This window comes from Zea mays, chromosome 5 (genome assembly GCF_902167145.1).
Source record: "Zea mays cultivar B73 chromosome 5, Zm-B73-REFERENCE-NAM-5.0, whole genome shotgun sequence".
Lineage (NCBI taxonomy): Eukaryota > Viridiplantae > Streptophyta > Magnoliopsida > Poales > Poaceae > Zea > Zea mays.
In genome coordinates, this window is record NC_050100.1 from 73689556 (window position 1) to 73714710 (window position 25155).

The 25155-nt window shown below is 45.4% G+C and overlaps 4 protein-coding genes across 9 annotated transcripts; 2 read left to right on the forward strand and 2 right to left on the reverse strand.

The window, feature by feature from the left end:
- Nucleotides 1-1868: 1868 nt before the first annotated feature.
- On the forward strand, nt 1869-3912 carry LOC103626547 (pentatricopeptide repeat-containing protein, chloroplastic-like; the record flags this gene model as incomplete). Its single annotated transcript, XM_035959076.1, has 1 exon — nt 1869-3912. A coding segment is annotated over one exon (1347 nt), but the record flags the coding sequence as incomplete, so codon positions are not given.
- A 149-nt stretch (nt 3913-4061) lies between these two features.
- On the reverse strand, nt 4062-7461 carry LOC100194333 (histone deacetylase complex subunit SAP18). 2 transcript variants are annotated; one of them, NM_001139369.1, is made up of 7 exons: nt 7328-7443; nt 7104-7240; nt 6860-6892; nt 6259-6369; nt 5979-6074; nt 4525-4596; nt 4173-4430 (listed from the first exon to the last, which is right to left on the reverse strand). In NM_001139369.1, exons 2-7 carry the CDS (start codon nt 7215-7217, stop codon nt 4398-4400), a joined length of 459 nt encoding a protein of 152 aa, NP_001132841.1. In that variant the 5' UTR covers nt 7218-7240; nt 7328-7443; the 3' UTR covers nt 4173-4397. The 2 variants fall into 2 exon arrangements, with proteins under 2 accessions (XP_020408681.1, NP_001132841.1); XM_020553092.3 differs by having other exon boundaries at nt 4062-4430; nt 7104-7461.
- Nucleotides 7462-8813: 1352 nt separating this feature from the next.
- Nucleotides 8814-11199, forward strand: LOC100383501 (uncharacterized). Its single transcript, NM_001176149.1, has 5 exons — nt 8814-9963; nt 10081-10304; nt 10395-10458; nt 10567-10763; nt 10838-11199. The coding sequence occupies exons 1-5, from the start codon at nt 8839-8841 to the stop codon at nt 11049-11051; spliced, it is 1824 nt and encodes a 607-aa protein (NP_001169620.1). The 5' UTR covers nt 8814-8838; the 3' UTR covers nt 11052-11199.
- A 37-nt stretch (nt 11200-11236) lies between these two features.
- LOC103626548 (protein DETOXIFICATION 46, chloroplastic) lies at nt 11237-19100 on the reverse strand. Of its 5 annotated transcripts, none has more exons than XR_002262300.3 (14): nt 18442-19012; nt 18091-18185; nt 17418-17539; nt 16985-17040; nt 16567-16622; nt 15760-15898; nt 14885-15012; nt 14740-14808; nt 14535-14645; nt 14079-14207; nt 13859-13936; nt 12222-12293; nt 11866-11925; nt 11237-11762 (listed from the first exon to the last, which is right to left on the reverse strand). XR_002262300.3 is itself a non-coding variant. In XM_008646962.4 (14 exons), the coding sequence occupies exons 1-14, from the start codon at nt 18809-18811 to the stop codon at nt 11661-11663; spliced, it is 1584 nt and encodes a 527-aa protein (XP_008645184.1). In that variant the 5' UTR covers nt 18812-19100; the 3' UTR covers nt 11261-11660. The 5 variants fall into 5 exon arrangements, 2 of the variants coding, with proteins under 2 accessions (XP_008645184.1, XP_008645186.1); XR_004849443.1 differs by having other exon boundaries at nt 15760-15917; nt 17418-17526; nt 18442-18928; XR_004849442.1 differs by having other exon boundaries at nt 11261-11762; nt 11866-12083; nt 14885-15022; nt 17418-17526; nt 18442-19066.
- Nucleotides 19101-25155: the final 6055 nt, after the last annotated feature.

The following is a 25155-nucleotide window of genomic DNA, read 5'->3' on the forward strand; positions in this document are numbered from 1 at the left end:
TCCCCTTGGAGCCTGGTAAGACAGAACAGAGAATTATATGATTCATATGTTTTATGTTCCCATGATCCATATTGTTATGGATATATTTAAGATCACGATTTCTATGATTAATTATCTTTTATATGTCATTATCATAATATTAATTTATGAAATTAAAATGATATGAAAAATGCCTATAATTATAACACAAATACTACGTACAGTCTTCACAAACTTGACAGTTTGAAAGTTTCTAACATTTTGCAAAGACCATCAGTTATTCGGTTGATGACGAAGCCAATGATGCGGCTGCTGCTCCCTACCTCTACCCGCATCACACGTTCACCTCCCAGGCTCCCACCCAAGAAAGAACTAGCCAGGAGTTTTCTGGTAACTTTTGGCTCACGACCAAGAGACAACATGGAAAAAAACCCTTCAAAACCACCATGCATGTCGTACGTATATTATCCAGATGAACAGCGGCTCTGTCTCCCACAGACCAACAGCCAATTAATCCAGAAACGGTCGCCCTCTAGTGTGTGTCATCTATGTCTGATCCGTCGTGAGATTAGCCACTGCCCACTAGCAGGTGCTGTCTAGATCGAGCCACTGACACGCGCTGTCGTCAAGTTAAGCCATACGCAAATAGAGCCAGGGAGACGTCGTCAGTACCATGACCGGCCCAATATAGCCATGCTTGCTACACAGTGGAAGCATCGTCCGACGAGGGCCAAGAGAATGGAATGGAATGGAATGTATGCGTACGTACGTAGTGTGTGTATAGCTGAACGTACGTGCATGGTAGGCGTAGACACACATGCAACTACTGTACACGACGGCCAAGAGAATGCATCGCGCGTCTATATATGGCTCGCGAGAGGCAAAGGCAACGATCGTCATGGTCGGCGGCGGCGCCAGAAGCACAAAACGCTCATATGTACAGATCAATTCCATCGATCTTACAGGAAATAACATTGCCGATCGATGATTCAGATGCACAAACTCGCTTCTACGTATAAATTATTACAGGAAATAACATTGCCGACCTTACAGGCTCGCTCAATGCATCTCTCAGATCAAATACGAACACGTTTGAGTTCCTAGCTAGCTCTTCCTAGCTCCTACCTCACCCATGGCGTACTTCAACGGCCTCGTCCATGGCAAGAAAAAACACTAACTTATATTAGCTGCTGCTACCTCTACCGCTAGCCCGCCCAGTTACGCCTACTGCATCGCCTCTGCCGTGTTTGCTGCTGTTCGTCCACGTCGACCTCCGCGCACGCCGGCTCGTTCAGGTCCGCCAACGGCCGGCACAGACCGCCTGCTGCTGCTTGATCAGATCCGATCGCCTCCTAGATTAAAGGGGACTAGCTAGCTAGGAGAGAAACGAACTAAGTTTTCCCTTAATCACTTTGGATCCGGGTGGGAATTTGAGTCTCCAAACTATCCTCTTCGTCAGGTGCTGGCCCGAGCTTGCCTGGTCTGGGCGATCGGAGGCGTCCTTCGGCGCCGCGTCGTCCCCACCGCTCTGCGGGTAAGCGAGCGGGGTGTCAGCACTAGGGACGGCGGCCGCGGCCGCGGCCGCGGCGCGCTTGCGCTTGCGCTCGCACCGCCTCTCCCGCATGAGCCTTTTCATGTTGGTCAGAATGTCGGCCACCTCCAGCTCCACCGCATCCACCTCCACCACTGACGCCGGCGCCTCCTTCATGTGCGCGTGCTGCATGGTATGGACGAAGCCGCTGATGCTGCGGCGGTGCGATATGACTACGAGCGAGCGGCGAGCGAGCAGATTGCTTGATGGCTTCCTGCGTTCCAAGGAGGAGGTCCAAGGCCGTGCCCGTGCGTGCGGTTTAATATAGGCTGGCAGGCGAGTGCTCACGTTGACTTAATTGGTTGACTTCGCTCCCCTCGGACTCGGAGTCGGACCTCGTAGATTCATCTCTTTCATCCAGCAATTATCGCCGCACTCCTTCAACTCCCTCCTCGCCGCGCTCCTGCGCTGCCCCGGCGCCTCCCCCGACGTGGCCACGCTCAACACCCTCATCCACGGCCTCTCCACCGCCTCGCCGTGCCCGTCCGCCCCCGCGCTCCTCAGGCTCTTCCGCTTCCTGCCGGAGGCCTACGCCTTCGCGCCCGACGCCATCACGTACAACTCCATGTTGGCTGCTCTGTGCCGAGCGGGGGACCTGGCCACCGCGCGCAGGCTGTTTGATGGAATGCGCGTGGGCGAGCAAGGCGGGGAGGCTGGCGCCTTCCCTAACGTGGTCACCTACACCACCATGATCAGGGCGTGCTGTGCGAGGAGGCTTGCCGATGAGGCGCTGTCGCTCTTCAAGATGATGCTCGTGGAAGGCGTGCGGCCGAACAGGATCACCTACAACACCATGATGCAGGGCTTCTGCCAGGCCGGAAGGATGGAGCTGGTGAAGGAGGTGTTCGGGATGGACTCATTTAAGCCGGACACGTGCACGTTCAATACGCTGATGGCCGCGCATTGTAGAGAAGGGCGGATACAGGACGCGAAGAAGGTGTTTGATCAGACGATGGAGCTCCGCGTGAGGCGTGACTCTGCGAGTTACAGCATCGTGACCCGGGCGTTGTGCGAGAACGGTGAGTTTGGTCGAGCAGAGGAGCTTGTGGACAGCCTCTTGGAGAAGGAGGTTCTCAAGAAAAGAGGTGGTTGTGTGCCACTCATTGCATATTACAATCCAGTTTTTAAGTACCTCTGTGAGAATGGCAAGGCAAAGAAGGCCAGGTTGTTATTCGGGCAGCTGCTGGATATTAGGAGCAAGGTCGATTTCCTAGCATTCAAGACACTAATCCTAGGACATTGTAAGGAGGAGGATTTCGAACAAGGGTACGAGCTGGTGCTCTCAATGTTGAAGAGGGATCTTATGCCTGACAGTGAGTGCTATATTGCTGTAATAAATGCCGCGGAGTTTTCTTTGTTCAGCTTGCGGAAGCGCCATGAACTGGGTGTGGCAGTTCACAGCCAGGTTCTGGATGGAACTTCAGAGGCATTCCAGCTTTTCTATGAGCTAATTGAGAACAAAAGCACTTCTGCGGGTGCTGTACCCCGCAGCCTAGTCTTTCTGCATCATGCAGTGTGGTCTGTGAAGAGAAAGGATGTTGGAACTGGATGTCAAGCTGGTTGCCTTTCCTCAGCTGATCAACAAGGGAATGGCTGGTCAATGAACAATGGTTGTTTGATGATGGAAGATTGCATATGGCATTAAGGGGTCTGTAAATGATTTGATTTTCTTGAGCTTACTCCTATCAGCAGATATTTAGATTGCACAAGTTCATCTGATGGTCAGTCCTAAAGACAAACTAAAGCCTGTATTTCCTGATACTGACATGTGTATTTAAGTGCAGGTGAGACAATAGAGCTGTTGCTGCTGCTGCTTCCTGTTCAACTGGAGAAGAGTTGTGAAAATCAAAGTGTCTCAAATTAAAAAGATAACTCCTGGTAAAATGCTAGCGAAAGAACACCACGGTCTGTCATGATATTTAGCAACCAGTGACATCGTATCTTTAGCAACAGCACATGTCTGGACCACATGACAGTATATGTCTAGGACTCAGTTCGAGGTTGAGATCGAAGAACTTGAGAAGTTGGGCGTGAAGCTTCAGAACCTGAGCAACATGCCATGATGCCAGCGGGAGTCGTGTTGCTTTCTACTCCCTCTGATATGTTCCATATTAGAAGACATTTTGTTTTTTTTAATTTCAACCGCTTTTGCTATGTATTTAGATATATACTGTATCAAACGGAATGTATCTAGAAAAGTATTAAAATTTGGAACGGAAGGGATAGTTTGCGTGATGAGAAAAAAATGTCATGGTTACGTAACTGAGAAAATCGCGTTAAAACTGTTGGTACCTTGCCTCTGAAAAATGGTTGCAAGTCATGCATTTATTTCTTTTGCATTCTATCAGATGCATTATAATTGTACTGTTCTTTTACTGTTCATAAAGAGACCAATCTCCGGTGCAAATTCGACCATCAGTTCAATTTTAGAGTAACTATTATCTAAACTGTTATCTCAAATCTAGCCTGGCTACAAGATTTTAGAAATGGCGAAACAAAATTTGCCCAACTGGTCTGGCTCCAAGATGCAAACTCTGGTCTGGCTCCAAGATGCAAACTTTCCTGTGTTTGACTTCATAGGAACCCGAGCCAACTTAACATTCTCAATGAAAAACCCACGCTATCCAGATTTGGAAGCTCCAGGCACCACAGGTAAGTACCGGTATTACAGACGCCTTGCTCGTTCGAAGTGTCTAGGTAAATTTGATACTACCGGTATTACAGACAATTCTGGTTGCAGTTCCTAGTGCTAACAGAGAATCATGCCTTACTGTTGCAACCAGAGCCCTTTTGACATCACAGCAATTACATCCGGTGCGGGCACCGTCTACATGATTGCAACGCTCAAGTAATCACCGATCTGCAGAACGAAGCAGCATTCATAAATATTTTGTGCACTGGCCAAAAGTGTAGATCTGAAATAGCACAATGCATCACATTCATATCATACGTACCTGGAATCCGAGCTCTGCAAGAGTTTTGGCATCGTCGCCTCTTCCATGACCGTAAGCGAAGGTCGAACCCACCTTCAAACATTCAACAAGACAAGTCATGAAAGGGCAACAATGCAGTGGAACAAGAGTTGGGATGGTGTCCAGAAGAAGATAATCCATGATGAAATAGAGATTGTGAAGACGGAATCTAAGTATGTATGTCTAAAATGTTTTGTTAGGCACATGTCTTTTATTACACACTGGATAACTAATAAGACATGCTATTCTATGTCAAATATAGAATGCCCACAAGAGAGCCAAGCACTACAACGTTCCAATTCCATTCTATGATGAAATAGAGTTTATCTTCACAGGAAAACAAACTATTAGAGAATTTAGTGTGCTTCAAGCACCTTTTGACGGCCCACCAAGACATGCTGACGATCCCAATGGCAACGGGAGAAAGAGTAAAAAACAAGTAGATGTGAACAATAATCCATCTCAGTACTATGATTCTGATACTCTTCCAGATTCTAACGGTCCTACACAGGTGATTCTAAGGAGAAACCTGATGATGACTAGAAGAAAATGAAGAATGAAAAGAACGATTATGCCATGATTCAAGACTTGTACCCCAAAAGTCTGAGACTATATGCTTCACTCATGTCACTGATTCAAATAAGGGAATTTACAGGATCATCGATAACATGGGGTGTCCTTTGCTACCGCGCCTTGAATTGTACACTCATCTTGCTGAAAATTTTAGGATCGCTAGCATGTTGCAGGGGCAGCTGGAGGAATGCATCAAATAGTGGGCGGCACAAGCACAATGGTCATGGATCACAATCCTATATTCCTATGGATTAAACTCTTTATATAACTTTGTTAATGCACATGTTAGTGACTGGCTAATTTAGCTTTTAAAAGTATGGAAACACTGACATACTGTGTATTTTGGCACTTTGAAACTAATGATGAATGGTACAGACCATATGAACCTATACAGGGATAAAAATTATAATGTACACAAGGCAATATACGCATCTTGGACATATGAAACTATATTTGGCATGGTGTATTTTGGGTGTATGACATGTGGAATATTGTGCCCGTCGTAATGCTTGGGATCGTTCTTTCGTCGTCTTGTATTGTATATAACTATATATGACTTGTTATGATATGTGTACTGCAAAACTTCAAGCAGGTTGTGTTCATTTAGATAGATGTAGGAAATCTCACCTATAAGGCAATTTGGCGAGTGTATCTTTATGAGCAATAGTACCAAGCAGTTAAATCACAAAGCTTGCCAGCAAAAGCAAGTTTTTAACTGGAAACCAAACAGCGCCGAGTAACCTAGCGCCCACCCAGGAAAACTAACCAAACATCCAGTTTTGCCTGGCAAGGCTAGTTTGCCCAGCAAAGCAAGGCGAGATGGAGCCAAGTGTCCAAACATGCCCAAATTCTTACAACCTTACCTGTCTGACAACAAAACGACCATTCTTGTCTGGGTATACAAATGCAAAAGAAAGCCTTGCATTCCTTTTTCTTGCTGGAAGAGCAACCTCTTTCACCTGAAAAAATAATCATAACTGATAAGATTTAAAGTGTTATTGACATGCAGGCTCAGGACTCAATAGCTATTGCTCAAACCCAGTGGTATGTTATTATAAGGCACCCTACGTTCCTCAAGGTGTAAATAGACATATTTTTTCCTTGAAGTGGCACAAACAAGTTAAGTCTGTAGAAAGGACATACAAGATCAGTGAGCTCGCGGAGGGTCGCATCCTTCCATGTGTAAATCTGAACTTCATCCTTTGGTTCCTTCCCTCTCACTGCAAACTCTTCATTTTGGTGGTGACCAGCAACCTGGAAACAGTAACAAACGGTCAACTTTCTTCAGTGCATGGTCCATGGTGTCTTATCAATCTCTACTGCAAGGCATGTAAGACAAGATGTGCACAATATATGTAGCACTCTTAAATCTTAATGGTACATCTGTGCAGATCACCCACACAAAAATGTACTCCCAGCTTCTAGATTCTAATGTATCATGATTACTACTGTGCTTTCTACAGACTGGCAGTCCCAGTGCAAGTAAACTGGCAGTAAATTACATTTTTATATAAGAAAAGACATAGTTTGATGATGAAAAGCTTTCTTCTGTCCACCATGCACTATAGGTACAACAAAATCGACCAAAAAATTGCAGTAGCAACGCAAACAAGTGAATCAAGTATTAAGTATACTACAGGTTCCCAAGTCTCAATCAATACACTAAAGTAAAGTGCTAATCAGCATGGAGTAACCAATAAATGCATTCGTTGGGACAAAAACAAGAAGACATAAGCACGCTTACCCTTGTGAAAACCCTGAGCAGCAGAGGACAGGTCTGCACACAAGAGAAAATGTTACCGGTAGGATTAGTCAGCATTCACATTCCTCTGGACGCAAGCAAAATCTAACCTAATGCTGTGGAGTTGCACGTCAGTGTCCAGCTACTTGTGAGAGCGCAATCCACCACAAGGAGCATCGCGGGATTCACATTCCACAGTAGAAGCCTGACGCCGGGAGCAAGGGGGGGAGGGGGTGTAAGAACTGACCTTCTCGCGGTCGATTGGTTCGGGGCGGAGGCGCGCCATCGGGGGCGGACCACGGTGCTGCATCGGCGGGCCCGGCCGCGCAGGCCTCATCGGCATATCGCCCATACCCGCCATCTCCCCTCCTCAGCAACGAGGCTCTGCGAGATTGGACGAAGCACACACATCAACCAACGTAGACAAGGTTTTGCCAGATCGGTCAGTGGGGAAAGAAGGATCGAGTTGACCTAGCCTGCCGCGCTCGCCGCCGCCGATACTTCGCGAGGAGGAGAGGTGAGGTGGGACTTGGGAGGGGAGGAGCCGACGGGAGAGATGCAAAGAAACCCTAAATTTTGCAGTTTCCTCCCTTAAGATAATGTTAATTACATAATTGCAATTCGGACCACTGCTATATATACTTTCACAATTTTGCACCAAAACGGGAGAGATGCATGAAGGCGCACTGATCCTGGGTGCAACCTAGTTATCAGCACAGGGTGACTGGGTGAGTCTTTCAAGCCGCAGGACGTGTAATCCCCTATATCCTCTCGGTGCATTATAGATTGATGAACATAAATATAAAGAATATTACAAGCTCAATTATCAACTAAACACTTTGAGCACTTAGCTCTCCCAGATCTTTTTGAGCAGAATATTTTTAATGTTGTGAAATTTGGTTCTCATTCTATCGATAAAAATCGAAAACGATGCATGATGCCAAAAGCACCCTAATTGCCATTACAATCCCTCCAGCTATATATAGTTGATGTTTTATGGGTTACATTGAATCAGTCATTCTAATCTTTATTGCATGATATTTTTTTCTCTAATAGTGAGTTTGGGTATCTGAATACCATATGAATAGATTTACCTTCAGATGTAGTTTCATGAAAACACTATATATAATTGTCAACAAATATCCTTATTTGTTGTGCCTTGGAGATTGTGCCATATTATATCTTAGATGACACTTATGTTTGACTGAAAGGCATCTCAAGTAAGTCTAAGTATAAAAGAGAATTATTGGTATACCTTATACTAAGACGACGAAGAAAGAATAAGAGGAGAGAATAGAAGTGGGTCATAAGTTTACGTCCAATGTATAAGAACCAAAATGCTTTATGAAAGAAAAAAACAATGTTTTGGAACGAAGGGAGTATAAAGCTAGGGCTATATTGTTAACCTCACTCTCAATAATTAAGAGTACAAATGGAGTGTTCGTGATTTTTAAACTCTGTCCAGCTTTATTAATTTGGTCGAACCGAGAGGTCTAGAACAATAAATGCATTAATGTGTTATTGCATAGAATGTCCCTAGTTGAGAGTATAGCATATAGGATGTGGTAGGTCCTAATCTGACAAGTGCCACCCTCACCAACCCATCTTCTGGCATAAAAGGGGCAACAGCCTTTCCTATTGGCTCTCTCTCTCCCCTTACTCTTTGATATGAAATACGTAATGATTTAGAAACAATGATTTAGAATATGTTGAAGATGATCAGAAACACATTCTAACGCTCGCAATTCAATATTTACGCACTACGCAACACTATAGCCAGAAAATTTTGATTTGAAATGCAAATATGCAACGAAATCCTTGATCGAGAGAAGGCAGGGAAGCGCAAGGGGGGTGGCGGCCCTTTTTAAAAGGCGAGCGAGGCGAGGGACCAAAGCCGGGCAGGGCAGCTGCTCTGCTCTCCCCCACGCCCCACTCACGCCTTCCTCGCCCACGCCACCGGACGAACCACCCTCGCCTGCGCCATGGCCGGCGGCGACGCCAAGGACCACGCCGCCGAGGCCCCGCCGCCGCGCCCCGTCGACCCCTTCCTCCGCTTCCTCATCCCGGCCCCCAAGCCGCGCCCGACCGCGCTCACGCGCACTGAGCCGCCGCACCGCCTCATCGCGCCGCGGGCCCCGGTCCCGGCGCTGCTGCGCCACGACGAGCGCCTCTTCATCGTCCCGCCCACGCGCCCCGACTGGCTCCCGCCTCCCCGCCCTCGCCCGCCCGTCCCACCGCCGCCACCGCCTCATCCTTCCCGCCGATACCATTCTCCCCCCTGGCCGGGCGCGGCGGCGCGCCCGCGCCCGCGCCCGCCGACGAACGACCTCAGGGCACGCAATGCGGGCCGCTTCGCCGGTGCGCATGTGAACGGCCCGAGGGGCAGGAGCCCCCTCGACGGTGGAGCCCGCTCCCTGCCTGCCTTCCTCCCCGCCCCGCACCCGCACGACGCTGGTTTCCTCCAGAGGCCCAAGGCGGCGGCGGCGGCGCACAAGGAGAAGAAGGCGTGGGTCGCCGTGCAGAGGAAGGCCGAGGGCGAGGATCGCGCGGCGCTCTGCGAAGCCCACTCCCGCGGGGACGAGGGGGGCGTTGGTGAAGCCGAGGACCAACCCCAACCGGAGGGCGAGGGTGAGCGCGAGCAGCGGCAGGAGGACGACGGTGACCGCCGCCTGCTTCTCATGGACCAGCAAGATGACGAAAAGAACGACGACGACGTGAAGCGTTCTCTGCCCACGGATGGCACCCAGGCCACGCCCCCACCGAACCGAGTTCCACGCCTGCAGGGCAGGACGCGCGGGTCACCGGCGGAACGCCGCCGCGACATGGACGCCTTCGCGCCTGGCTTCCTCGCGGTCTACGAGTCCCTGAAGCCGTCGGGAGAGCAGAGGTCCAAGCAGGAGCAGCTCGTGGACTCCCTCGCCAGGTCCGTCCGCAAGGAGTGTCCCCACGCGCAGATGCATCTCTACGGATCGTGCGCCAATTCGTTCGGCACGTCGCACAGCGACGTGGACGTCTGTCTCGAGATGGAGACCGGCGCCGAGAGCGCGGTCGAGGTTCTTGTGAGACTAGCAGACGTGTTGAGGGCCGACGGTTTCGAGAACGTGGAGGTAAATCCTTCCCTTGAATTTTGCAACTGAATCACGCAGCGTTCTTGTCTACTTCTTCTTGCAATTGCGTTCAGTGCTAGAGTTCCTCTCCAGTCTCTGACAATGAAACTCATGTAGGCAATCACCGGTGCTAGAGTTCCGATCGTAAGGATGTCGGATCCGGGAAGTGGTTTCTCCTGCGACATATGCATCAACAACCTCCTCGCCGTCGCCAACACGAGGCTTCTGAAGGATTACGCACGGATAGACGAGAGGTTGCTTCAGCTGGCCTTTCTTGTGAAGCATTGGGCCAAACAGAGAGGCGTGAACGAGGCGTACCGTGGGACGCTCTCCAGCTACGCGTGAGTAAAAACCATGAAATGCTTCTTTCTTTTCACAAATCTGGGTTCTAATCTTCTTCTTCTTTTTTGTTTGTTTACATGAACCTGCAGGTATGTTCTTATGTGCATCAACTTCTTGCAGCTCCGCGAGCCAAGGATTCTGCCTTGCCTGCAGGTTTTTCCCCTACCCAGCTTTTGTTATGGGATTCATTACTTTGCATGGTGTTCGATCATGTCACGGTTATGAGCTGCTTGGCGTTTGTTTGTCGATACAACCAACCAGGCCATGGAGCCAACCTACACCCTGACGGTCGACGGCACTGAGTGCGCGTACTTCGACAGAGTCGACCAGCTCCAGGGTTTTGGCGCCGGCAACAAGGCCAGCATTGGTGAGCTGCTGTGGGGGTTCTTCCACTACTGGGCGTCCCAGCACCGCTACAAGCGCGACGTCATCTCCGTCCGCCTGGGGAAGACGATCAGGTAGGCAGCAGCAGGATTTCGGTTTTTAACTTGTTGGCGTGATCTGTTGTGAATTCAACGCGAATGGGTAGCAGAAAGCAGGAGAAGGGCTGGACGACGCGCGTCGGGGGCGACCGCCACCTGATGTGCATCGAGGATCCGTTCGAGACCGGCCATGACCTCGGCCGCGTCGTCGACAGGCAGACCATCTGGATCATCAGGGAGGAGATGGAGCGAGCCGCCACCGTGCTGCAGAACGACGACGACCCCTGCGCGACTCTCTTCGAGCCCTATGGTTATGACTTATGAGAACTGACTGACTGATTGATCGATCGATCGATCGGGGCTCTAGTGCTGGCTGCTGCAGAAACGAGGCTCTAGTGTTTGTTGATAGCTCAGATGACAGTTCTCTGGACATTGTGACGATATTAATAAAATTCCGGAGACAGCAGAAACGATATGGGAATCGCTACGAGAAAGCAAGAGATCCTGTGTGATGATGGCATAAGAAACGATAATATTGGAAAAGATGCTACATTTTTTGAGACCTCACTTATCCATGTTTTCTGGACAAGCTCAACCATCATTAACCATCTCGTGATTCTTAACGGTTAGTAACAAGAAACAAAATTTAGCACTCAGTTTAACTCCATTCTACGGGCGCAAACTGCCAAGTGTTGGAAAGCGTAGCCACTACTACAGTTCTCAGCTTCCATGAATCTGTGAGGTATATAGTTCCTAGGACGAATGGAAGTGATCGTAGCCAACTCTGATCCCCTTCTGGACGGAAGTGATTTGCCCAAATGATCTTCCCATGGTTTTTGCGAATCCTTTTGCATCTATTCATCTTTCCAGGTTTCTGTGCCTCATTTTCTACATCTTCATCATCCCACCTCTTGTGATGGGTACAGTGCATCTTCATGTCGTTTTTGCCTCAATGTACTCGACCTGGTTGAAGTTTTTGTTGAACAGCATGCCCGTCGGAGAAACAAGTCGTAGCAAAGCGCTTCCGAACCGGCTCTGGAATGGCGACGTTGTTCAAAGAAACCAGTTTAGGACTAATTACAGGTTTATGGCATTAGGTGTTAGATGTAAGGTGTTCAACGTATAGAAACGGCCATACCCACTGAAATAAGACGAGAACCCACCAGCATCCTGCCAAGCTACCCTTGCTGCGGAGAAGCTTTCAAGGTGAAACAAGAAAAGACAAATTCATCATCGTCAGGAAGCCCTTTTAAGTTTTGAGTTGCTAACTAAGGACTTCGGACTCTCGCTAGTTGATCAATCTCACAGCCTTCGCAGCTGCCATCATTCAAAAAGTGAGGGTCGTAGACAGTAAAACTGCATTATTACCATTGATGGTTTAGATCTCAAATTCATAGATGGCCTGATCCTCTCTTTTTAATTGAAGTAGAACAAATTCACGTGGACACCCAGCAATGAGTTGCGTGAAAAAAGAGGGGAAGAAACTAGGCATACCATCAAGAGAAGGGTTCCAATGGAAAAGCAGACACCCATTGATTGACTCAAATATCTCAAATCCCTTCCAGCCTAAATTAGGACGAAAACAATAGATGTCAGTACATTGTCCATCAAATGGTGGGCAAGCATATGCTGCTCTTAAAAATATACTACTACCATGTCATAATGGTGGGCAACTGCTATGTGCTTTTGTCTGGAAGTAGTACATAGAGCTCTATTGTTCTGTTGCTTATTGCAAAAGCAATCCAAGCATGCAGATTAATGTGGCATGGCGTATTTGGCCTGTGTGCCCAAATCAGCCACTGAAAAATTTAAGCAGCCCTAGGTAGGAGTGATAACGGTCGGTAAACACTAAAAACCATTTCCGTTTTCATATTTTTCCTCGGAAACGAAAACAACATCAGTAATTCGGAAATATCGGAAACTGAAGTTCGATACGGAAAATACATGGTAACGGTCAGAATCTGAAAAATACGATTGGTAAAACCGTAACATGTACCCTCAATTGACTTCAAAAATTCACACAAGTCATACATCCATATAAAAATTAGTAATAATATATAAATAATTACAACTTCATGAAAGATTAAATTAATATCTCACAAATACAAGTGCATAAACAATACCTTACAAAACAAAACTATCTGATCGAAAATACATAATATAAACACATCATAATACATTGATAACCATAAAACAATACCACACATCAAACTATGGAGCATAGAACTAGCCATATAACTTGACCCATCATAATATAAACAATAATTTATAAGACATTTTAATATAAGGAAGGAGGTCACAATAAATATAAGACAATGTAATGCAATAATAAAATTATTATCATATATTTAAATAAAGCAACAGTAAGTCCAGTAGCATATGACTATAGAATCAAGATGTGCATAATGACATGGCACTTGCATTCTAATTGTACTACTACTACTTGACATAGTCAACATAATTGGTGTTCTCCTAGTCCTTCTTAGGTTCTCGTGCAAATTATGAATATGCATCAAGAGTAATAACTAGTAAGAAAACATAAATAAGATCCATAAAAGTTTCAAACAATTCTAAACTATATACAACTAGATAGATCTTGATTTCAGAAAAAATAATAAAATTAGTTTCATATTTTTCTAAGTCAAGATGAATTTATAAAGATCGGTTCAGATTTAATATTTTTCTGGAAAATATCGAATTCATTACCGACAGTAAAATACCGAATAAAAACTGTAATTTACGGAAACGGTCGGAAAAGACCCAAACCATTTCCATTTCCGGTTATTTTCTACCGTTTTCGTGTCCGTTTAGCCCTAAATTTCGGTAAAATTTCGAAAACGATTCTCGGTATCCGAAAATTACCGTTTCCGTTTTCACCCCTAGCCCTAGGAGCTTGGATGATTCCCAAAATTTAGCAAAAAAAACCGTGGTTTATGGTTCATATGCCATGCATTTTTCCTACAAATGCTTGGCCAAATGCAACGTCGAACCAACACCTGACTTAAATTGTTGCTGCTAAAATTTGGCAGGGCTAGTTTGGGTACAAACCAAACAAGTTTAGTCAACCAGTGCAATTTACAGAAGAATCGGCGTGGATCGGAGAAATGAAATAAAAAAGTTTATCAGCTTACCAAGAGTGTTCCCTCAAGGGAGTGTATTGAAGGAGTCACCAGCAATACACTGAAATATGGAGCCAGTACTCGGTGCATCTGTTGATGATAAAATCAGATTTGATGAGTTACAGATGATGGTTGAGAAAAAAAAATACTCATAGTCAAAATTCAATGGTAGAAATTAGTGGTGAATCAAGAATAATATATATGATAATAAATCTAAAGCAATGCAACGGACCTGCTGGATGACCCTTTGGTCATTGGTAAAGACACTGGGGAAAAGCCATGGAACAAGTGTCCCTACTACCCCCAAGGTCAATCCAGTTATCGCTCCAATGATCACAAGTGACTTCAATAGCATCCTTGCCTAGATTTAAAAGTTCGTTTTAGGATCTTTCGAAGTAATGAATAAAATGCTCGTGCAGTTATACTATGGGGAAAAGAAAGGAAGACATGTGAAAATACACTTTCATACAAAGCATATAGTACGTTTGTTAAGAAACTAACTGGTTAGAAGAGCTAACTGTATCATTGATTCATTGGGTGTAATAAGTTCCGTTTAGCTGAACCATATGAAATACGATTCATAATTACGCATGGACACGCGATCATCAAATACACATTGCTGTCCATGCCAGGAAGGGTAACTGTTTTGTTATCCACATAAATTTGTAACAATGTAATCAATAGGTACCTTGGTCAGATTCCGATTAGCACCATATACCAGCTCAGGCATGAATGACTGTGCAGTTTGAGACAGAGGTTCGCCCCAAACAGTACACATGCATAAGACATTGATCATAACCTTCAAAAGAATTGAGTAAATGGCACATTTGTCAAAGTCCCTTTTTACAAATATTCCCTTGCGAGCAATCATTTCATGAGTTACAAGCATAAACCTGATGGGCTGCAAGCGTTATTGCTCCCATAGAAGTCGCAGAATATGTGAGCAATGCATAAAATGCCACCTACAGAGAATTTTGAAATAATTCATTACAGTGATACAAGGAAAGGATGCAAGATTGCTAGACCAGAAAATGTTACCTTGGACGTCATTGTCACAAAAACAGGAGCTGCAATTTCAAATATCTGCAATAGCTCTCTAACTGATGGAATCGTAAATGAGAAAGCTCGAAAACCCTTATTGCTTAGATTTTGCATCATCATGAAAGCTGCAACAACCTGATTGTGTGTCAAAAAAATAGTCACTCTAGAAAACAATTGAATAGTCAAGCATGAAGAAAGAGAGAAAAAACTTGCTGATAAGCAATGAGGTTTCCAATATCAATACAAACCACATAGGCTTCTCAAAATGGAGTGACAGAAAAAAAAACTTTTACTAATGTGTGTTTCACTTATGAGCAAGTTGGATGGTGTGCTTATTAAGCTAAACAGTGCATGATCGACAGCTTTGTGGACCCATGCTCACTTGCTCAGTGCTTATTAAGCTACACAATGAATGATCAACAACTTTGCCATGCTCATGTTGTTACACATTCTTGTTGGGATGTGGCCCGCCTAGGCCAAGCCTATGGCATAGCAAGAATAAAGAATCATCTATCTAGTTCTTGTTTGCTCCTCATTGATTATATCATTTCCCTCAAATTGAGAGGAACATCCTTCCATAGGTACAAACCATTCTTTTCAAGTTCTTGTGTGCCCCTCATTGATTATATCATTTCCCTTAAATTGGGGCGAGTATCCTTCCATAGGTACAAACCATTATCTTACAATTAAACTAACCAAAAACTTCATTACCTCAGTTTCTAGCATAATGTGCAAGATGGTCTAACAAGTCCTACGTTGAAAAGGCTCTCAAACATGCCTTCCATAAAAGATTGAGGAGTGCCATAACAAGTAAAAAGTGTCATTAAGGAGAAGTCACATGGTGATTAAGAAAGTGCCAAGTGTGTCTGTACCTGTGAAACCATAGTTGCCCAGGCAGCACCAGCAATTCCATAGTCACAAACAGAGCAAAGAAATATATCACCAACACCATTTATAACACTAGCAGCTGCCAATGCCTTCAAAGGACCCCAAGAGTCCTTCATGCCCAGACTGAGGTATAACAAACACACTATATAATAAGATAAGCATCCAATCAAGAATAGCTGTAGTATAAAAGACTAATTTGAACCATTGCATTATTATAAGCATGTAGTAGCAGTGTAGCCCATGTCTGTTTATTCATGGCAATACGGAGAATAGGTGACTACAATTGATGACTATTCTTGAAAGTACCAAGTGTCCAACTCAAAGAGATACCAACCAGTATTCAACTAGACTTATATCCAGGTTTTCAATGCTCTACCACAAATCCACAAGAAGAGCATTTGAAGGCAAGTAGGCATGTCGTCTAGAGATATAACTTTTAGGTCCCATTCAAAATTACATATCATGACTTGGATTAACTTTTAGCATATTTTCTTTTGTAGTAAATTTACTTTTCAAATCCGAATAACACAAACTATAGTTTAACAAAGGAAGAAACATGGGACAAGCCAACACTCTCACGGTGCAATTGGTCAGCCGGACACGCCAAAGAAGCGGTCTGCTGGGCCAGCCCGGGTTCGAGTCGCAGCATCAACTTCTTAAGTGAAAAAATCAGGGGACGTCTCTCCCCTTGGTCGAGAAAAAAAAAGAAACATGGGACAAATCCAGCAGGTACAAAATAGAAGAACTAGCAAATTATATCCAATAAATAAGAGAATGAGCACAACAAGTACCTAGCACTTTGAGCAACTAAGCCAACAAGAACTGCAGGCCATGCGAAACCTCTTATCTGAAAGCAAGTATACATATTGATATACGTTACTGCACACAAAAATAAAAGGTTAACTCTATACCCTATGATATCCTACATGTAAACTTCATATGCAGGAGTCTTTTGTAGCATGCCTTTCTTTTCTGCCTGCTTCCCACTCTCATACACAAGCCTCTGAGGTTTTATTTGACATACATCATAAAACTGAACTTTGCACCATATCCACTTATACTATTGATCCTTTTTACTGCTAATGCTCAATAAAAGAAAACTCGAAACCACACGATGCTAGCTTTAACCAGAAATATTTCCTTTTCTATCAATTAAAATGGGGTGATGCCGTGATAACATTGCAGAGAGATATGTTCAACTATACAGACCTGTGCATATGTATTGGCCGAAGAAATAAGTTCATAATTCCCAGATCCAGTAAAAGCTGCAGAGGGAAGAGGAAAGAAGTTAAAAAAATTATATAGTTAATGAAACAATGCATCATAAGGGGCAAAAAAAAACTATATGCCAAAGAATAAACTGACAGGACAAATTCAAATGTGTCTTATATTTCATAGATCCTAACAAAATGTCCTAATCTGACAAACGATTTAAAATAAGTTCAGCAGTAAAGATAAAAGCAGTAATTGTCTAGGCCTCTAGGACAAGGCAGCAAAGCATAAAACGAGATATTACAGTGAAAAAATAACTCATCAGTTTTTTTTTCATTAGAAAATACAGAAATGCTCAGCACTTCCAAGGAAGTATGAAGAACAAGATGATTGTTGCAGGTTCGCAGAATATTTTACTGCAAAGGCTTACCAGTCAATACTTGAGTACCAAACACCTTGGTGAACAAAAACATTCCTATGCCACAAGCAAGAGCAAGAAACAGTAACATAGACACTTGATGTTGTGTAAGTTCTTCATCCTGTGTATGGTAACTGCAACCAGATTAGATAACCAATACAGCAAGAACGCAAAATCCATGAAAGTGATTGCCATTCGACACATTGTTAAAGTCTACTAGCAAGCACGAGCACACAAAGTAGGAGCATAGCAATGTACCAAGCAACAAAATCCTTGGCATGAAGCAAGCACTTGCTGCCAGGTAGTACCCTATGTATGTGCGGTGTGAAGTACAAGTATGGTATTCTTAATAGCAAATCAAATGTATAGTCGCATGCTCATGTGGAGAGAGGGGCAAACTTATATCAGAATAGGTAGCCATGTAACTCTAGTTCGGCAAGAACTTTAAGACTTTGTTTGGATACTCTAGTATTCACCTACACCTCAATCCGCCTCAATTCATGCGAATTGAGGTGAATACTAGAGTATCCAAACGAGCCCTAGGTGGGTAGAACACGACGGACAGAAATATTGCTCGTAGCTAAGGTTGGTATCCTCTTCGCCTGACAGACTGGACCACAGACTGTTCTTAAAACATGATTAACAAAGAAGAAGAGTGTGTCTCCGATAGAATTAGAGGGCACACCTTTTTGGCTAAGGAGGTGGCCACCATGTTGGATGTTGCGACCGAGAGGAACATGAATATGTAGCTTAGGTAATCGCAGAACACTGTCCCAGGCCCTGAAAGGAAAGATATGTATGATATCATTGAGCTGCTAGACGAGGAATTTACAGATGGAGCTACTCTGCAAACCTATGGAGATGATATCATATGAATTAAAGACATGTATGATATGAGGCGCGCCGAGAAGCGCTTGCATTCTCGGGGGTTGGATGACCCAGAGACGCTCAATATCAGTCGTCTGTTACATACAGTTACAAAAGTCGCAGCATCGGAGAAGACGAGGGAGAAAGATAGGAAGGGAGGAGGACGAACCTAGCGCGGCGAGCTGGAGTGCGGAGGTCTGGCCGATGACCATGGTGTCGATGAGGCTCATGAGCGGACCGCAGATCCAGAGCCCTAGCGCGGGGCCGGCGAACACGACGATATCCCGCACCTGCTCCCATATGCCCGCCGCCGCGTCGCTGTCCTCGCCAACCCGCGCGACCGCCGGCGCCGACGCCGAGCCGGAGCAGCGGACGGCGCCGGCGAAGCGCGCCTGGCTCCCCCCGAGCCGCGGCGGTCGCAGCAGCAGCCGGAGGCGGGCCGCGGGAGGAGAAGGAGGAGGGCCACGGAGGCGGTGGAGGGAGGTGGGTGTGGGCGCGGAGACGTGGGCGGCCGAGAGTAGGCGGAGGTGCGCGGACATGGCTGCGTGCGCCGCCGGCCGTCTTACGCGCTCGTTATTATAGCCTCGTAGCCAGGGGAGGGAGACGCGGAGTAGTGTAGTGGTGGTTCACTCGAGCGCCCGCCCCTTCTCCCCCCCTGTGCTGCTGCAGTGCTGCGGCGTCTCAAGGCAATTTAGCCGCAAGACGATGGCGGTGGTGGTAAGGTTTGACGCGCACGTGCTGCTCCGAATCGTGTGGAAGGGAAAGGGACTAGGCGACTAGCCGACGAGTGGGGCGGGAGGGGAGCGAGCTGCCTGTCGCGGTGTCGCCGTTGCTATTTTGAGGCTGGTTCCTGTCTTCCTGAAAATGGTCCCAAGAAAATGGCCCGTCCAAACTAGCCGACGTCAAAAGCTCTCCGCTCAACTATGGGACAATATAAAAAAAAACTGACCATCTAGAAAATACCTCATCCTAGAAAATATCATTCGTTAATGCAATTTTTCTCACCTTGTCTAGTTGGATCTTATTTCTTTTTACTTTTAATATAAAACTAACTTAAAAATAAAAAGAATCAGAACCTAACTAGCAGCGGCGGACTAGAGGTTTTAGGGGCTCGGTGCAAATTTAAAATAGAGGTCCATCAAACTATTGTTATATAAAAATGATATCAATATATAAACTAAAGACGCATCTAAAAATATTCATATAAAGCAACAAATAAATAAAAAGATACATATTATAGTACTATCTTAAAAGTTCTTTTAACATGTTTAAATACGACCGGATTGTGAACGTTTCGTGACTGTTAATTATTCGATATTTCACTATTAAGCTATTGTGTCTGATAGTCTAATTATTGAATGTATAACTAGATTCGGGCCCTATATAATTAGGGGCCCGGGGTGGCGGCCCCTCCGCCCCACCCTCATGGCCGCCACTGCTAACTAGATAGACGAGGTACTGTAATTCGAGAAGAATTATACTACCTCCATTCTTAAATATATGACACTATTAATTTTTTGAAAACTTTAATCACTCTTAATCAACAAAAACTTTGAAATATTATTTATTTTGTTATAATTTATTTTATCACTTAAGGTAATTTGGGCGTTACTTGAAATTTTAGATCTTCGAATAAATATTTTGAATAAGACGAGTGGTTAAAGTTTTTTTAAAAATTAACGATGTTATATATTAAAAAACGGAGAACGTATTAGGGAGGGATATCTTACTAGGGAGGGATAGTTTCTAGACGCTCAGGTTAAGAAGTTACATTGAACGAATTGTCCCGTTTTGGAGGCGTCTCATGTCTGGCTCTCTACACTATTCTGGAGATGAACGAATGAATGAATTGAAATTTGAAAGTCACCTCTCAAATGAATCAACTGCTCTCTCAAGTGATTTCGCATGCGTTACATTTTTTATGCCAAATGAATCAGGAGTCTTTATATGAGCATATCCAATAAAAATAGGGTGAGAAGTTCGCTTGGCTTCTACTCTGTGTTTTTGTCTTTATACATTGTAGAGTCCAAACAATTGACTTTAATCCGAAGCAAACAGCTGGTTTTTGTCTCTATAGATTACAGATTTAGCAGATTAGGTTCTGTTGGATGTCGGTTTTAAAATTTCTCTGAATTAAAGATTGGGATCAAAGAGTATTGACATATGTTGGAGATGCTCTTACACAATTGAATTCGACACAGGTGCCCTTAACACACTGTTTCAACGGGTCCTAGATCTAGGCCACCTTTCTGTCTCGGATTTTCTACCTTGTAATACCCAACTTGTAACTTGTGGAGGATAACCTAAAAGGAGAAATGATATTCCTGTATATATGTGTGTTATCCATATTTATCATTCCATGAGAACATCACATGAAAACAAATAAATAAATAAACAAAAGATACCCAAAAACAAATTATGCATCATGCTGAGATTTTCTTTTGTGTGCACATTGTGACAAAATAAAATAACAATGTGATAAGAAATATATTAAAGTCCAAAGTGGAATTTAAAATCCAAAAGGAATTGTAAAATTTAGAAAAGATAAGAAAATAAGAATTTTGTGGATAAAAATAAGTAAATAAAAATATATTATTCCTCCACTAGAAGCTTGAATTCGTATACTTGACTCAATGGTGAAATTCGTATTCAAAATTCAAATTTAAAATTCAAAATAGTTAAGAATAAAAGAAAACAAGAAAGGAAAATAAAAAAATAAAAAAGAAAAGGGGAGGAAGAACCTACCTGGGCCGTAGATCCCAAATTTGGCCCACTTACCCTTTCCCCTCCGCGCGGCCCAAACCGACTGTGCGCGGCACGCTGACACCACGGGCCCGCTTGCCACTCACTCACGTGCGCGCTCTCTGGCCGGTGGCCCCCACTGGTCAGCGCCATCTCCTGTCTCAGCTGCGCAACTTGCGCCCACTCTCAGCCTTTCACTGAGTCGCGGGCCCCTCTTGTCATCCCGGTCGCCGCGACGGTAACAGCCCGCGCGGGTCGCACGGGAGTTTTCCCCTTTCTCGCGCTGCCGTCGAAATCGCCGGAAATCTCGCCTCAACCCTGGGTTTAGTTGGTCGAGCTCGTCCCTACGCCAGACTATAAAGCCGAGGCCTGACCTAGATGCTCCGCCACCGCCTGCACTCCGCTGTTGCGCGCTCACTGCCACGCCATCCCTTTTCCCATCGCGCCTCGGCCGTGAACTTCACCCTCCAGCCTTGTGACCGGTGGACGAGTCACTAGTTCCCACCCTGGACGTGCTGCAGCAACCTTCCTGTTGGAGCCCTGGACGCCGTGTCGTGCGCCATCGTCGTGAGTTGCAGAAGTATCGCCGCCGCTGCTGATTCGTGGTCCGTCGTGGGCAACATTGCTGCAGGCGCCAAACCAAGGTGAGAATCACCCCCAATCCTTCTGTTGTCTTGGTAATTTGCGTGCACGTAGTTTCGAAGGGATCAACGGGGTTTGGGGTTGGCAATTTCTCGCCGCCGTGCGGCCGCCACCGCGGGGCCGCTCCGTGCCGTGGGTGAGCTCCGCGCGCACCCATGGCACAAAAAAAATGTCCTTAGTGAAAGGAAAATGTGCCCTTGGGCCATTTCTAAGTATTTTGGTGATTTAGTGTCTAACACAAGTGCTTAAATGTAAAATGGTGGACAAAGTACAAACCAAGGATAAAGATATGTTTCTCAGACTTAGTACATTGTTTTATGGACTAATGTATTGTTTCTAAGTGCTGGAAACAGGAAAAATCCAATTGGAAATGTCTTGGCTCGAGCAGCCAAGAATCTGCTCAGTCTGGGAGCACCGGACTGTCCGGTGGTGCACCGGACTGTCCGGTGGTGCACCGGACAGTGTCCGGTGCGCCAGGCTGGTTCGAGCAAAGTGGCCGCTCTCGGGAATTCACCGGCGTCGTACGACTATAATTCACCGGACTGTCCGGTGAGCCAACGGTCGGCCGCGCGATCTGCGCGGGACACGTGGCCGAACCAACGGCTAGAAGGGGGCACCGGACTGTCCGGTGTGCACCGCCAACGGCTCTCTGGCTGCCAACGGTCGGCTGCGCCAGTTAAGGAAAGAAATCGGGCACCGGACAGTGTCCGGTGTGCACCGGACTGTCCGGTGCGCCAGACGACAGAAGGCAAGAATTGCCTTCCCAGATTGCTCTCAACGGCTCCTAGCTGCCTTGGGGCTATAAAAGGGACCCCTAGGCGCATGGAGGAGCACACCAAGCATTCTGAGAGCACTCTTGATCACTCACATTCCAATCTTGCGCACTTGTTCGACATTCTAGTGATTTGAGCTCCGTTCTAGTGTGCTAGTCTCTTAAGCTCAAGTCTGGGTCTTGTGTGTGCGTATTTGCTGTGATCTTTGTGTCTTGTGTTGAGTTGCTAATCCCTCCCTTGCTCCGTGCTTCTTTGTGAACATCTTTGTAAGGGCGAGAGACTCCAAGTTGTGGAGATTCCTCGCAAACGGGATTAAGAAAAGCAAAGCAAAACACCGTGGTATTCAAGTGGGTTTTTGGACCGCTTGAGAGGGGTTGATTGCAACCCTCGTCCGTTGGGACGCCACAACATGGAGTAGGCAAGCGTTGGTCTTGGCCGAACCACGGGATAAACCACTGTGCCATCTCTGTGATTGATATCTTTGTGGTTGTGTTTTGTTGAGACTCCTCTCTAAGCCACTTGGTGATTATTGTGCTAACACTTAACCAAGTTTTGTGGCTTAAGTTTTAAGTTTTACAGGATCACCTATTCACCCCCCCCCCCTCTAGGTGCTCTCAATTGGTATCAGAGTTGTTCTCTTCAAGAAAGGGACTAACCGCCCGAAGAGATGGATCCTAAGGGGAAGGGAATCGTGATTAACGACAAGGAGAATGAGTCCTTCGTCAACGAGCCGAAGGATGACAAGCCTACCGACTCGGGCTCTGGCCACAGACGCAAAGATGGGAAGAAGAAGAAGACAAGACACATCAAGGAGATCGTCTACTACGACGACAGCGATGAGTCCACTTCCTCCCAAAAGGACAACGACGACAACGACTGCGAGAGAAGGAAACCGGTTAATTCAAACTTTTATTTTGACTACTCTCGTATTCCGCAAAGTACAAATGCTCATTTATTATCCATTCCACTTGGTAAACCTCCTCATTTTGATGGAGAAGACTACGGATTTTGGAGTCACAAAATGCGTAGTCATTTGTTCTCTCTCCATCCAAGCATATGGGAGATAGTTGAGAATGGAATGCATTTTGATAGTAGTGATAGTCCCATGTTTATTAATGAGCAAATTAATAAAAATGCACAAGCTACTACTGTTCTTCTAGCTTCATTGTGCAGGGATGAATACCATAAAGTGAGCGGCTTGGTTAACGCTAAGCAAATTTGGGACACCCTCAAGATCTCTCATGAGGGGAATGACGTCACAATGCTCACCAAGATGGAGTTGGTGGAGGGCGAACTCGGGAGATTCGCTATGATAAGGGGAGAAGAGCCAACCCAAACGTACAACCGGCTCAAGACCCTTGTCAACAAGATAAGAAGCTATGGAAGCACGCGATGGACGGATCACGACGTCGTCCGCCTAATGCTAAGGTCTTTTACTGTCCTTGATCCTCATCTTGTAAACAATATTCGTGAGAATCCTAGGTACACCAAGATGACGCCCGAGGAGATACTTGGAAAGTTCGTGAGCGGGCGAATGATGATCAAGGAAGCAAGATATGTGGATGACGCATTGAATGGTCCAATCAATGAGCCTCAACCTCTTGCTCTCAAGGCAACAAGAAGCAAGGAGACGCTACCTAGCAAGGTGGCACAAATTGAGGCGGCCAGACTTAATGATGAAGAGATGGCTCTCATCATCAAGAGATTCAAGACGGCGCTAAAAGGTCGCAAGGGGCAGCCAAGCAAGACCAAGACAAAGGGGAAGCGCTCATGCTTCAAATGTGGTAAGCTTGGTCATTTTATTGCTAACTGTCCCGAAAATGATAGTGATCAGGATCAAGGGAACAAGAGGGAGAAGAAGAAGAACTATAAGAAGGCAAAGGGCGAGGCGCATCTAGGCAAGGAGTGGGATTCAGATTGCTCCTCTTCCGACTCCGACAATGAAGGACTCGCCGCCACTGCCTTCAACAAGTCATCCCTCTTCCCCAACGAGCGTCACACATGCCTTATGGCAAGGGAGAAGAAGGTATGTACTCGAAACTCTACTTATGCTTCTTCAAGTGAGGACGAATCTAGTGATGAGGATGAAATAGATTATTCATGTTTATTTAAGGGCCTAGATAGAACCAAGGTAGATAAAATTAATGAGTTGATTGATGCCTTGAATGATAAGAATAGGCTTTTAGAAAAGCAAGAGGATTTGTTGTATGAAGAACATGACAAATTTGTAGAAGCACAAAAATCTCATGCTCTAGAAGTTAAAAGAAATGAAATGCTTTCTTGTGAATTATCTTCTTGCCATGAGACAATTTCTAACTTAAGGAGCATTAATGATGATTTGAATACTAAGTTAGAAGTAGCTAGTAAATCAACAACTTGTGTAGAAAATGTTGTTAATTGCAATAGATGTAAAGATTTTGATATTGATGCTTGTAGTGAACACAACTTCTATTGCAAAATTAAATGATGAAATAGCTAGTCTTAATGCCCAACTTAAGACTAGCAGGAGTGATTTTGATAAACTAAAATTTGCTAGGGATGCCTACACGGTTGGTAGACACCCCTCAATTAAGGATGGGCTTGGTTTCAAGAGGGAAGCCAAGAACTTGACAAGCCGTAAGGCTCCCATCTCCGCCAAGGAGAAAGGGAAGGCCCCTATGGCAAGTAGTACTAAAAAGAACCATGCTTTTATGTACAATGATAAAAGACAGTCTCATAGGAGTTGT

Excerpts from the sequence above, each read along its gene's own strand:
- LOC103626548 (XM_008646962.4), bottom strand. The coding sequence starts at position 18,811 with ATGTCCGCGCACCTCCGCCTACTCTCGGCCGCCCACGTCTCCGCGCCC. Across the intron at positions 15,899-16,566 it reads TTAGTTGCTCAAAGTGCTAG|TCTGGGCATGAAGGACTCTT; the intron begins GTACTTGTTGTG and ends GTTATACCTCAG. Across the intron at positions 11,926-12,221 it reads TTGGAACCCTTCTCTTGATG|CTTCTCCGCAGCAAGGGTAG; the intron begins GTATGCCTAGTT and ends TCACCTTGAAAG.
- LOC100194333 (XM_020553092.3), bottom strand. The coding sequence starts at position 7,217 with ATGGCGGGTATGGGCGATATGCCGATGAGGCCTGCGCGGCCGGGCCCG. Across the intron at positions 6,370-6,859 it reads TGCTCAGGGTTTTCACAAGG|GTTGCTGGTCACCACCAAAA; the intron begins GTAAGCGTGCTT and ends TACTGTTTCCAG. Across the intron at positions 6,075-6,258 it reads TCCGCGAGCTCACTGATCTT|GTGAAAGAGGTTGCTCTTCC; the intron begins GTATGTCCTTTC and ends TTATTTTTTCAG.
- LOC100383501 (NM_001176149.1), top strand. The coding sequence starts at position 8,839 with ATGGCCGGCGGCGACGCCAAGGACCACGCCGCCGAGGCCCCGCCGCCG. Across the intron at positions 9,964-10,080 it reads ACGGTTTCGAGAACGTGGAG|GCAATCACCGGTGCTAGAGT; the intron begins GTAAATCCTTCC and ends AAACTCATGTAG. Across the intron at positions 10,764-10,837 it reads CGCCTGGGGAAGACGATCAG|AAAGCAGGAGAAGGGCTGGA; the intron begins GTAGGCAGCAGC and ends AATGGGTAGCAG.